This window comes from Gobius niger, assembly GCF_951799975.1.
Source record: "Gobius niger genome assembly, chromosome: 8".
NCBI lineage: Eukaryota > Metazoa > Chordata > Actinopteri > Gobiiformes > Gobiidae > Gobius > Gobius niger.
In genome coordinates, this window is record NC_136859.1 from 854,579 (window position 1) to 868,270 (window position 13,692).

At 40.4% G+C, this 13,692-nt stretch overlaps 1 protein-coding gene across 1 annotated transcript in view; it reads left to right on the forward strand.

The window, feature by feature from the left end:
* The window catches only part of LOC306966772 (partitioning defective 3 homolog), a gene marked incomplete at both ends in the record, with an annotated part of 118,324 nt that overhangs the window by 74,166 nt on the left and 30,466 nt on the right, over positions 1 to 13,692 (forward strand). Inside the window, one exon of the mRNA XM_079561590.1 lies at positions 4,237 to 4,387. Coding sequence (XP_079417716.1) covers positions 4,237 to 4,387 — 151 coding nt within the window. The remainder of the gene's footprint in view (positions 1 to 4,236; positions 4,388 to 13,692) is intronic.

The window sequence follows — 13,692 nt, forward strand, 5'->3', positions numbered from 1 at the left end:
ATGAAAAAAATTCTGATGTGAGGAAAAAGATAGTTTTGTGGGTTTTTCAAATGAGGCGTTCCACTGGCCTACAGGATTTGGGTAAAGCTGAACTGGAGACAATGCTCTCGGTTCAGGCGGAAAATAGGATTTATAAATAGGATTTATGCACAGAAAAAGTATTTTGGTGGTATATTTTGTCCCTCAGAGCCCCCTCACTACAATATCTTCCCACGGCTCTGGCTGTGACTGTTTCCCTCCGGAGCTGTAACCAGGCTGACGGACCTGATGAAGGTTCTTTTCCCTCTGCATGTTCAGCTCCAGCTCTGTCGCTGTGACCAAGGCCGTGGGAACCCAGGGTGCTGAGGGCGCTGCAGCACTCCCTGGTGGATAGTTTGTGAACTGCAGGCAATATCAACCCCTTAACTCCCAACTGAACCGAGCACATTTTCTCCAGCTTTACCCCAATCCAAAAGCTTCTGGAAAAAAGGAGTGAAAATAGCAACAAAACTGAGACGAAAACAAGGATGAAAATGTGACAAAAAAAGTGACAAAAAATGGATAAAAAAGTGAAAAGAATTTGACAAAAAAATGACAAAAATGGACAAAATTTGACAAAAAATTGACAAAATAATGACAATAATGGACAAAAAATGGACAAAAAAGTGAAAAGAATTTGACAAAAAAATGCAAATAATTTGAGGAAAAATTGACAAAGAAATGTACAAAAAATGTACAAAAAAATGACAAAAATGGACAAAAAATTGTCAAAAAAGTGAGAAAAATTTGATAAAAAATTTAGAAAAAATGGACAAAAAAGTGAAAAAACTGAGACAAAAACAAGGATGAAAATGTGACAAAAAAGTGACGAAAACATTGACGAAAAAGTGACGAAAAATGTAAAAAAAAATGACAAAAATGGACCAAAATTGGACAAAAAAGTGAGACAAATTTGATGAAAAATTGAGGAAAAATTTGACGAAAAATGGAGGAAAAAATGGACAAAAAAGTAATACGAATTTGACGAAAAAGTCAGGAAAATTTGACAAAAATGCCCAACAAAAAAAGTGATGAAAAAAATTCTGATGTGAGGAAAAAGATAGTTTTGTGGGTTTTTCAAATGAGGCGTTCCACTGGCCTACAGGATTTGGGTAAAGCTGAACTGGAGACAATGCTCTCGGTTCAGGCGGAAAATAGGATTTATAAATAGGATTTATGCACAGAAAAAGTATTTTGGTGGTATATTTTGTCCCTCAGAGCCCCCTCACTACAATATCTTCCCACGGCTCTGGCTGTGACTGTTTCCCTCCGGAGCTGTAACCAGGCTGACGGCCCTGATGAAGGTTCTTTTCCCTCTGCATGTTCAGCTCCAGCTCTGTCGCTGTGACCAAGGCCGTGGGAACCCAGGGTGCTGAGGGCGCTGCAGCACTCCCTGGTGGATAGTTTGTGAACTGCAGGCAATATCAACCCCTTAACTCCCAACTGAACCGAGCACATTTTCTCCAGCTTTACCCCAATCCAAAAGCTTCTGGAAAAAAGGAGTGAAAATAGCAACAAAACTGAGACGAAAACAAGGATGAAAATGTGACAAAAAAAGTGACAAAAAATGGATAAAAAAGTGAAAAGAATTTGACAAAAAAATGAGAAAAATGGACAAAAATTTGACAAAAAATTTGACAAAAAATTTGACAAAATAATGACAATAATGGACAAAAAATGGACAAAAAAGTGAAAAGAATTTGACAAAAAAATGCAAATAATTTGAGGAAAAATTGACAAAAAAATGTACAAAAAATGTACAAAAAAATGACAAAAATGGACAAAAATTTGTCAAAAAAGTGAGAAAAATTAGATGAAAAATTTAGAAAAAATGGACAAAAAAGTGAAAAAACTGAGACGAAAACAAGGATGAAAATGTGACAAAAAAGTGATGAAAACATTGACGAAAAACTGACGAAAAATGTAAAAAAAAAATGACAAAAATGGACCAAAAATGGACAAAAAAGTGAAACAAATTTGACGAAAAATTTAGGAAAATTTGACGAAAAATGGAGGAAAAAATGGACAAAAAAGTAATACGAATTTGACAAAAAAGTCACGAAAATTTGACAAAAATGCCCAACAAAAAAAAGTGCTGAAAAAAAATCTGATGTGAGGAAAAAGATAGTTTTGTGGGTCTTTCAAATGAGGCGTTCCACTGGCCTACAGGATTTGGGTAAAGCTGAACTGGAGACAATGCTCTCGGTTCAGGCGGAAAATAGGATTTATGCACAGAAAAAGTATTTTGGTGGTATATTTTGTCCCTCAGCGCCCCCTAACTACAATATCTTCCCACGGCTCTGTGACTGTGACTGTTTTCCTCCGGAGCTGTAACCAGGCTGACGGACCTGACAGGAAACTCACATTCAGAAAACTGTTTTAAACTGTTGGTCGTTCATTTGTGACAGACAGAATATTCAAACGTTCTGTATTATTGAGCCAAAACTCGGCAGCTCTTTTCACGTCGCACTAACACTTCAGTCAGAGTGGATTTAAAACGCTCTCACTGAAGTGTCTGTGAGGGCTGCACGAGAAGGAAAGTCCTTAGAATAATTTAATCATTTTGCATTTAAAAGACCTTATATTTGAGCAGCTTCGTGGTTGTATAAGCTACGCGGCGGCGGAGTGATCTGCTAGAAAATAGTCCCTCACAATGCGATTAAGGTCAGTTATATTCCAAACATGATTCTATATTTAGATTCTATATTCTTATTCTATGGTCTGGGTGAATACTGGATTCTGATTGGCCGGTGCATTATTTTGGTGTAACCGCACACGTAGTCCGGTAGTTAAATCACTGGGATGTCACTCCGCTGTGGCGTCGCCATAGCAACGCATGACACAGCTGAATCAGATAAAGGCGTAATTAGTGACTGACAGGAACGTATGAGATGGATTTAGTGTTTGCTAAATGTTTGTAGAGGAGAGTGAGCAGCTAGGTTAGCTACTGTTAATAACATATGAGCTTTACATTTCTATTGAAAACGGTTAAGGCTATTCATCATTTTCAGGCGAACATAAAATGATCCTGCATTGAAGCATCTTTGTCTGGATTAGTAAAGTCAAACATAAAAGTTTGAGTTGGGGGGGCCCAGGTGTGAGCGACTCCACCGCAGCTGTTTCCATAAACAGTTGAGCTGGTTGAGCTAGCTAGCTTTAGCTTCAGGTTAAACCTTGTAAAAGGTAAATAACTCCTGCCCACGAGTGCCGCATATCGGTGTTTCCTTCCAGGGAAAAGTGTTTCCGGGTTAGTCCTGTTGTGTTGTGATTCTGTGCTGATGTTGTGTCGTTGAGCCTGACTGAGATCCTCGTAATAGCTGCGGAGAATGACTCGCTCTGAGACCAGCCTTCAGTGACCGGCTAATAACCCACACAAAATAGTCCCGTAGTCTGGCAGATTTAGTGAGTTTAGTCAATGAAAAAAACATTTATTATAAATGTTACGTTTGTGGGACCCTGGTATAAGAGGATTAAACAACGAGGAGCCGCGTTACACGTTATAATGCAGGAGGAACAACACTGAGTCTAATGCGGCTCCTCGTTGTTTAATCCTTACATATATATATATTTAGAATGATTCGTATTTAATGTCATCATTCATCATTCACTGTCTTGTTATGTCTCTGTGATGGTGTTTTCTCTGTAAGTTTAAGCCTGTGTTTGTCCGTCTGTCATGACATCAACCCGCCACGGGACGACGGATGAAAATGAGCCTATATGTCTAACTCCGGCTCATTTACATGTTGAAGAAACACATGTTGATTAATGTGCACTGTCCCAATTCAAATAAAGATATAACAAATCCACTGATGGAATAACCTGGTCACATAGTGTCGCTGAACCTCGACCTGACAAACGGCAGATCAGAAGTAAAGTATTTGTAAAGCTAAGATCCGTACACCAAAGAGTGAAGATACGTGAACTGCCACTTTTCTGCTCTTGTCTTTTGATATTGTTTTGCTTCTGTCCATGGCTTTGTTACAGACAGAGTTTTTATTATATACAAGTTATTTCGTCCTTAGTCCAGAGTATTGTAACTGCTGCATTCTCCCCTTGTGTGTGTTTGTGTGTGTTTATGTGTGTTTGTGTGTGTTTTGGTGAGAATGCAGTATAAAGAAGAGTTACTTTGAGTCATGCTGACACACAGTAGTACTACCGTTTGGTCTTCTGTCTCTGTAGTAAAGTATTGACTGTTGTGCCGCCCTCTGGTCCCTGCAGGAGCCGCCCAGCAGCCCCCTGGGGGCCCGGCAGTCGCCCAACACCTCCTTAGACGAGCACGAGCGCCGGATCTCCCACTCTCTGTACGGAGGCCTGGAGGGGCTGGACGACAACCTGCACCCGCGGCCCGGGACCATGCCCAGGACCATCGGTGAGAGAGGCTCAGTCAGGGAACAGGATTTACATGTGTCATTTACATGTTACACTTCTCCTTGTTTTTCGGGGTTTAAAGCTCAGTTTATCCGTCAGGAATCACATCTGTAAAAATCCTTCCAGATGTGTTTGAGTCTGATGGAGCGACTGAAGGTCAGATGTTGTTAAAGTTTAGTCTCTTTTACTCTAGTCTAGTCTAGTCTCCCACAAAGGAAATGACCATATTAGGATTACAGCGTCTTTCCTGCTACACGTGGATACCAAACATGTCAGTGTTTGTGAATGAAGAATTGTGGGAAAGACCAGGCAGACATGTTGGAGGACATTTTACAAACGGTTTTCCAAACGTTTTCCCCCAAAAAATTCAAAAAGACTTACATTTACCCCATTTTGTTCAAAATTTTAAAAAAATTAAAAAAAAAAAAAAAAAATCCCCTTTTTTTTTCTATTATTTTTTTATTTTTTTAACTTCCAAAACTTTCTAAAATGTTCGAAGCTTTTTCATGATTTTCCAATTTTCTCAATCTGTTCCAGACTTTTCCAGTCTATTGAAAAATGTTGGAGTAAAGCTCCGGCTCAAAGACACAAAACATCAGAGAATAAACATCGTACAGAGAGTTTGGGCTGATTTTGACTCTGACAGAGTTAAAGACCTTAAAGGAACAGGCCACCGTTTTTCCACACTGAGATATGTTCTTACCTGAGCTGTGACGAGTTCTTTAGGACCTGTCTGATCTTCAGTCACGTAAACACAGCGCAGACGGCGTTAGCATTTAGCCTCTCCCTCTCTCCTCTATAGTGTTAGCATTTAGCCTCTCCCTCTCCTCTATAGCGTTAGCATTTAGCCTCTCCCTCTCTCCTCTATAGCTCCAAAACAGGTCAAGATAGAAGCTACCGAGCTCTTCCAGGAGTAGTTTGGCATCCGCACAGTAAAGTGAAGATTACTGCGCAGATTTCGAACTACTCCTGGTATTATTACGCCTTACAATATAGTCCCCCCTTTTATCCGCTTAGAAAATCCACATTGTTTAATTGTGTGTAATTATACTTTGTAGTGGAACACTTCACGTAACCATATTTAAATAGGGGAAACGTGGAAGAGCTTGGTAGCTTCTATCTTGACCTGTTTTGGAGCTATAGAGGAGAGAGGGAGAGGCTAAATGCTAACGCTATAGAGGAGAGAGGGAGAGGCTAAATGCTAACGCTATAGAGGAGAGAGGGAGAGGCTAAATGCTAACGCTATAGAGGAGAGAGGGAGAGGCTAAATGCTAACGCTATAGAGGAGAGAGGGAGAGGCTAAATGCTAACGCTATAGAGGAGAGAGGGAGAGGCTAAATGCTAACGCTATAGAGGAGAGAGGGAGAGGCTAAATGCTAACGCTATAGAGGAGAGAGGGAGAGGCTAAATGCTAACACTATAGAGGAGAGAGGGAGAGGCTAAATGCTAACACTATAGAGGAGAGAGGGAGAGGCTAAATGCTAACGCTATAGGTTAGGTTAGGTTAGGTTAATTTATTTGTACCCGTGGGTAAATTCGTTTTGCAATTCTGAGAACTAGTCGACACATTAAAACACATTTTACAAAGATAAAACATCACACATATAAAATACAAAACTTGTAAGTGCTCCACATACTAACAGGATGTGTGATAGAGGAGAGAGGGAGAGGCTAAATGCTAACGCTATAGAGGAGAGAGGGAGGGGCTAAATGCTAACACTATAGAGGAGAGAGGGAGAGGCTAAATGCTAACACTATAGAGGAGAGAGGGAGAGGCTAAATGCTAACACTATAGAGGAGAGAGGGAGAGGCTAAATGCTAACACTATAGAGGAGAGAGGGAGAGGCTAAATGCTAACGCCGTCTGCGCTGTGTTTACGTGACTGAAGATCAGACAGGTCCTAAAGAACTCGTCAAAGCTCAGGTAAGAACATATCTCAGTGTGTAAAAACGGTGGCCTGGTCCTTTAAAGGATGTTTCAGGATTTTTGATTTTTTCATCACTTTTTTGTCACATTTCCATCATTGTTTTCGTCTCAATTTTGTTGCTATTTTCACATCTGTCTTCATGAAGATGTTTAAGTCTTGTGTCAAATGAAAACTACTCCAATAAAGCAAACCCCAATTCAACCTCTTAACTCCCGCCTGAACTGAGAGGATCACGTCATCAGATTTTTTTTTTTCCGTCATCTTTTTTTGGGTATTCAACTCATTTTTGTAACTTTTCTGTCACATTTTTGTCATTTTTTTTGTCATTTTTTTTGTCAAATTTTTATCACATTTTTATCACATTTTTATCAAATTTTTGTCAATTTTTTTTGTAATTTTTTGGTAATTTTTTTGTCACATTTTTGTCATTTTTTTTGTCATTTTTTTGTCAAATTTTTATCACATTTTTATCACATTTTATCACATTTTTGTCAATTTTTTTTGTAATTTTTTGGTAATTTTTTTGTCACATTTTTGTCATTTTTTCGTACATTTTTTGTCAATTTCTTGTGACATTTTTGCCACTTTTTCATCAATGTTTTCTCGCTTTTTTGTCACATTTCCATCATTGTTTTCGTCTCAGTTTTATGGACACAGACGTTTATATGGTTAGTCTGGCGTTATCAGTGATTTGCCTCAGGTGCTCTGTGGGTCACACTGTTTTTAATGCAGGCTAGCTGATACCATAGACATGCACTAGCCTAGCACTAGCCTAGCACCACAAGACTCTTCAAACATAAGAACTGCAGGAATTACAAAAAAATATCTCCATAAACCAGCAACACTCTGGATAACGAGGAAATGAGGCCAAAAATCCTGAAACATCCATATCCATTTAAAGGGACTATACAGAGTTTAAGAATGTTAAACTAAGTATGTTCCTCCCCCTGCATGTTCCTCCGTGCATCCCGTCATGCACGAGCTTAATATAGCAGCTGCAGTTACACGTATGGCCTGAGGTGGCAGTAGCGAGTATAAAATGGCCGTCTTACATCTCGTCTCTTTAAGGAGGAAACGAGCTAAAAAAAACCTCCACATGGACCTCTGTGTGAACGCTCTCGCTTCCAGCAGGACGGCTGGTGCGAGAAGCCAAAAGGTCACAGAACAAACTCGTCACACGTTTCTCCAACACGCCTGGAACCAGCCGGCGTGTTTGAAGCCGTGTTCTCTCCGTGTCTTCGCCGTGTTCATCTGTAAAAGTGTGATTCGAATGCGGAGTCCATACGTCTCTCCCGCTCTACATTCCCGGCGTATCTTCATATTGTTCTGCTCCGGCTCCTGGAACTTCTCTGTTCTGTCCGTGATAAGACATTTTTAATTATTCCTCCAGGCCACAGCCCCCCCCCCTCTCCTCTCGCCCCCCCCCTCCCCCTTCGCTTTATGGAAATGCAGCCGATCAAACGCACGGCAGTGGAATATAAAACCACAGTCCTGCGCGTGACTCTCAGTGATTATCACGTTCTGCTTTTTCCATCTCTGGCTTTGAACTGAATTAGCAGAAAGTGTTTTAGTCCCGGAGTCGACGCAGCTCTGACTTTACGACCACATCGGCCTCAAACATCGCGGAATATCAGTGATCCGTGTTTTCAGCTGGAGTCCACAGGTCGCAGCCTCGTTGGAAATCATGAATGGGTGTGCAGACAATGATGAATACCGTAAATGCTCTAATACTGGCCTGTATTCCATCAGAGACCCGGCCTCTACATTCACGTATTTGTGAGTCATCTGTAAAAACTCTGATGGCGGCCATTTTAGGGATAGGTTTGCCTGAGTCCTCCTAGGAACGCCCCCACCTCCTGGAGACGCCTCCAAGCTTTCGTCACCAGCCGAGTAACCGACCACAGCGTGTGGAGGGGGCGTGTCTAAAGGCTCAGAGGTTCTTAACCCCTTAAGTCCCGCGTGAACCGAGAGGATCTTTCTCCTCACGTCAGATTCTTTTTTTTCCATCATTTTTTTGTTGGGTATTCAAGTCGTTTTTGTAACTTTTTTGTCATTTTTTTGTCAAATTTTTGTCATTTTTTTTGGTCACATTTTTGTCCTTTTTTCGTCCATTTTTTGTCAATTTTTTGCAATTTTTTGGTAACGTTTTTATCATATTGTTGTCATTTTTCGTCATTTTCTGATCACATTTTTTTCATTTTTTTTCTTTCATTTTTTGTCATTTTTTGGTCAATTTTTTGTGACATTTTTGCCACTTTTTCATAATTTTTTGTCATTTTTTTGGTCAACTTTTTGTCCGTTTTTTGTCTAAGTTTTCTCACTTTTTTGTCACATCTTCATCATTGTTTTCGTCTCAGTTCTGTCGCTATTTTCTCACCTTTTTTCCAGAAGCTTTTGGATTGGGGTAAAGCAGAACTGGAGAAAATGTCTCGTTCAGGTGGGAGTTAAGGGGTTAAAGAGACAGAGGCCTATTTCAAGACATTCACTACAGCCATTTTGAGAGAGACATTTTATACAAGGCAGTTATTCTAATTTACTGCATTTACAGACCAGCAGAAGGTTTGTCATCATTGTAGTGAGATATAGACTGGTGCTATGGGACTGACAAAAGCAGAACACCCCGTCTTTAAAGCTGAAGCTGAGGCCAGAGTGTGGTCCTGTCCTGGAGCAAAGCAGCGCCTCTGTCCCGCTGTCGCTGCTTTAGTATCAAGGCTCTTCATGAGGAAGCGGCGCCGCATAATCCGGGATTCATAAATCCACTTCACAGAAGTACTTGGTGTTTACCCAGTAAATACACACACACAGGGCCAGATCTTGTGACTGGCGCAGTCCGTGCGCAACTCTAAATGCATCGTGGTGCACGCGCGATCTTGCGCTAAAGGCTGCGCCGCAAAGAGAGGGCGTTATTTAAGATTATACCATGGTCTGGGTGAATACTGGATTCTGATTGGCTGGTGGGTGCTAACAAGCGTGCATTATTTTGGTATAACCGCACACGTAGTCCGGTGGTTAAATCACTGGGATATCACTCCGCTGTGGGCGTCGCCATAGCAACGCATGACACAGCTGAATCAGATAAAGGCGTAATTAGTGACTGACAGGAACGTATGAGATGGATTTAGTTTAATTTCAACGTTTTTGGCCAAACATTTTTTTTGCTAAATGTTTGTAGAGGAGAGTGAGCAGCTAGGTTAGCTACTGTTAATAACATATGAGCTTTACATTTCTATTGGAAACGGTTAAGGCTATTCATCATTTTCAGACGTACATAAAATGATCCTGCATTGAAGCATCTTTGTCTGGATTAGTAAAGTCAAACATAAAAGTTTGAGTTGGGGGGGCCCAGGTGTGAGCGACTCCACCGCAGCTGTTTCCATAAACAGGTGAGCTGGTTGAGCTAGCTTTAGCTTCAGGTTAAACCTTGTAAAAGGTAAATAACTCCTGCCCACGAGTGCCGCATATCGGTGTTTCCTTCCAGGGAAAAGTGTTTCCGGGTTAGTCCTGTTGTGTTGTGATTCTGTGCTGATGTTGTGTCGTTGAGCCTGACTGAGATCCTCGTAATAGCTGCGGAGAATGACTCGCTCTGAGACCAGCCTTCAGTGACCGGCTAATAACCCACACAAAATAGTCCCGTAGTCTGGCAGATTTAGTGACTTTAGTCAATTAAAAAAACATTTATTATAAATGTTAGGTTTGTGGGACCCTGGTATAAGCGGATTAAACAACGAGGAGCCGCGTTACACGTTATAATGCACTTCGCGGAGTAACAACACTCCACTGCGCGTCGTGGTGTTCTTGACTCCGCGTCGTGCATTATAACCGTCGAATGCACGGCTCCTCGTTGTTTAATCCTTACAAAAGAGGCGACTGAGCCTTGTTCATTACAGCAGCACTCGGAGCCGCTCTTCTGTGGCAACCTTCACATTATGTTCCTCTCTACATCGCGCTGCCTTGTCTTCTTCTTTAGAATCGACGTCAAATTAAAAACAAAAGCGAAATTACCATGAAAAGTCTGTTTGAGCATCGGTTACGCACGGGTTTACTTTGATACTGTAGATCAACACACACACCCTAAACCACACGTGCCTCAAGTGCCACAACACCAGGTCTGATCTGAGTTTTAAGGAGACGTTTCCATCGTGTGTCAGTCTTTACCTCCTGATGATGCTCCTTGTGTAGCCACAGCTCAGTCCAAAAGAAAGAAGCGCATTTCACAGGGGGCAGAGCAACTTTTATTCCCACTTCAGCCGCTCCAAGAATCCTGCAGCTGTAGCTCAAATGTTCCAACACGCTACAGTTTTCTAGTAACTGCAGCATAACTCTGTAACTCCTCCACAGCCGATATGACAGTGTCTGATCAGTTCAATCCTTTACATTTCGTAACTTTGCACATTCAAGCGGTGCCTCATGCCTCTCTGTCCCGCCCGCTCATCCTGGATCTGCAGCAGCGGAGGGACAGTTTAATTTCTTTAATCTTTATTAAACATTGCGCTGCATCATCATGTTACGCGTTTACAGGAAAAAAAAAACTCACCCCCCCTCGCAAACCACCGCCCTCTGCAGGTCTGGGGAAAGCATGGGGAGGGGGCGGCACCACAACATCACAATGTGAGTCTGTCCCCCCTCCTGTCCCGCCCACTTTTTGCTCCAGGTCTGACACTGAAGATTGCAAGGAGCGCCCCCGTCTGCGCAGTCGTCTGCTCTACAGCCTGCGCTGTGAACCACAAGGTCTGGCCCACAAAGTCACGCCCTGACTGCACACTCTGAACTCTCCTGAAAACATGGAGAGGCTTCTTCATGACTTCACCTGAACGATTCTGCAACGAAGCGAAAATCACCAAATACAAAAACCTGGGCTGTGACTCGTGTCTCTGGTTCTCGTGACTGGGCTCAAAGTCTTTATGTGTGTTTTTGTTACACACATTTTTAAACCTTTTCATCTCGTTTTGTCGCTCTCGGGTTACATTTCATCCTCATTTTTGTTTCTATTTTGATACTTTTAGTTCAAGAAGCTTTTAGATTCAGGTAAAGCCAAACAGGAGAACGTTATGGTAGGGCTGTGCAATTAATCGAAATTCGATTACGATTTAGCAAAAAATCGATTATAATATTTATTTATTTTTTCAATTTTTTTTTGTAATTTTTAATTTTGGGATTTTTGTCACTTTTTTGATGGATTTTTGTAATTTTTTGATGAATTTTTGTCACTTTTTAATGTTTTTTTGTCATTTTTCTGCTGGATTTTTGTCATTTTTTGATGGATTTTTGTCATTTTTTTTATGTTTTTTTGTCATTTTTTAATGTTTTTTTTGTCATTTTTCTGCTTGATTTTTGTTATTTTTCTGCTGGATTTTTGTCATTTTTTTGATGGATTTTTGTCTTTTTTTGATGGATTTTTGTCATTTTTTGATGGATTTTTGTCACTTTTTTATGTTTTTTTGTCATTTTTTAATGTTTTTTTTGTCATTTTTCTGCTTGATTTTTGTTATTTTTCTGCTGGATTTTTGTCTTTTTTTTTAAGGATTTTTGTCACTATTTTTGCTGAATTTTTGTCCTTTTTTTAATGGATTTTTCTCACTTTTTTGATGGATTTTTTTAAAGGGAACAAATAATCGTTTGAATAATCGTGATTTCAATTATGACAAAAATAATCGTGATTATTATTTTTTCAATAATCGTTATGGGGAAAGAGCGGGTCCAGAATCCGCCGGCGTGTCTCTGGTTTATTCTCTGGTGCAGTTGGAGACTCTCTCGGACGTTCCCGTCAGATGCCCTTCCCTCACAGAGACTCGCTCGCCTCCTCATCGCCGCCGCCGCCAGCCCCATCCCTCCCCGGAGCCGCTGACGAGCTGCCACCATTGTTCGCTGTGTGATCCTGCAGCGCCGCCGCACCTGCCAAAACCTCCTCCCGCTGGCGCCCGAACAAAGACGCCTTCTCCCGCTCGCCGCCGCCGCCGCTTTTGTTTCCGCGGCGGAGGTTTGACGGAGGGCACGGCTCCGGGAGCGCGATGAAGAGGCTCAGGTTTTTGGACCTGGTTCACGGTCGGCCTGGGCCACAGTGACACATTTAAATCTTAATGTCTTTGGGACTTTCTGGATGACGATGATGAAGCGATGTGTTTGGAAACCATCGCAAATATGCCCCAAACTTCTCCACATTTCCTCACATAAACTCATAAACTGTTAACCTCTTAACTCCCGCCTGAACCGAGAAGACCTTTTTCCTCACGTCAGGTTTTTTTTTTCCATCATTTTTTTGATGGGTATTCGACTCATTTTTGTTACTTTTTTGACATTTTTTGTCACATTTTTGTCATTTTTCTGTCACATTTTTGTCACATTTTTGTCACATTTTTGTCACATTTTTTGTCATTTTTTGTCACATTTTTGTCACATTTTTTGTCATTTTTTGTCACATTTTTGTCACATTTTTTGGTCATTTTTTGTCACATTTTTGTCACATTTTGTCATTTTTTTGTCACATTTTTGTCATTTTTTTGTCACATTTTTTATCAAATCTTTGTCACATTTTTGTCACATTTTTTGTCATTTTTTGGTCATTTTTTGGTCACATTTTGTCATTTTTTTGTCACATTTTTGTCACATTTTTTGTCACATTTTTGTCACATTTTTGTCACATTTTTGTCATTTTTTGTCACATTTTGTCATTTTTTTGTCACATTTTTGTCACATTTTTGTCACATTTTTATCACATTTTTATCACATTTTTGTCACATTTTTGTCAATTTTTTGTCTTTTTTTGTCAATTTTTGTAATTTTTTTGTCACATTTTTGTAATTTTTCTGTCACATTTTTGTCACATTTTTTGGTTCATTTTTTTGTCACATTTTGTCTTTTTTTGTCTTTTTTTATCCCATTTTTGTCACATTTTTGTCACATTTTTATCCAATTTTTATCACATTTTTGTCACATTTTTATCCCATTTTTGTCACATTTTTGTCACATTTTTATCCAATTTTTATCACATTTTTGTCACATTTTTATCCCATTTTTGTCACATTTTTGTCACATTTTTATCCAATTTTTATCACATTTTTGTCACATTTTTATCCCATTTTTGTCACATTTTTGTCACATTTCTGTCACATTTTGCTCGCGCTGCTCCAATGCTAACAGTCCGACCCTCATTAAGTTTTTTCTTACAAAAACCAGTCTGGATTCTCTAATCGTGCCTAACCCGGCGTTTTCACAGGAGGAATATCTAACTGTTGAAAGTTTAAGAAAATTACAAACCAGGCTTTTTCTGTAAACGTGTCTAAAGCGCAATGCCTTCCAATGGGAGACTAGCGGCGATATGGAGGTACTGCAGCAATGGCCGCCCCTCGTGTCGTTGTGACAAAGCAGAGCAGCCAGTGGCC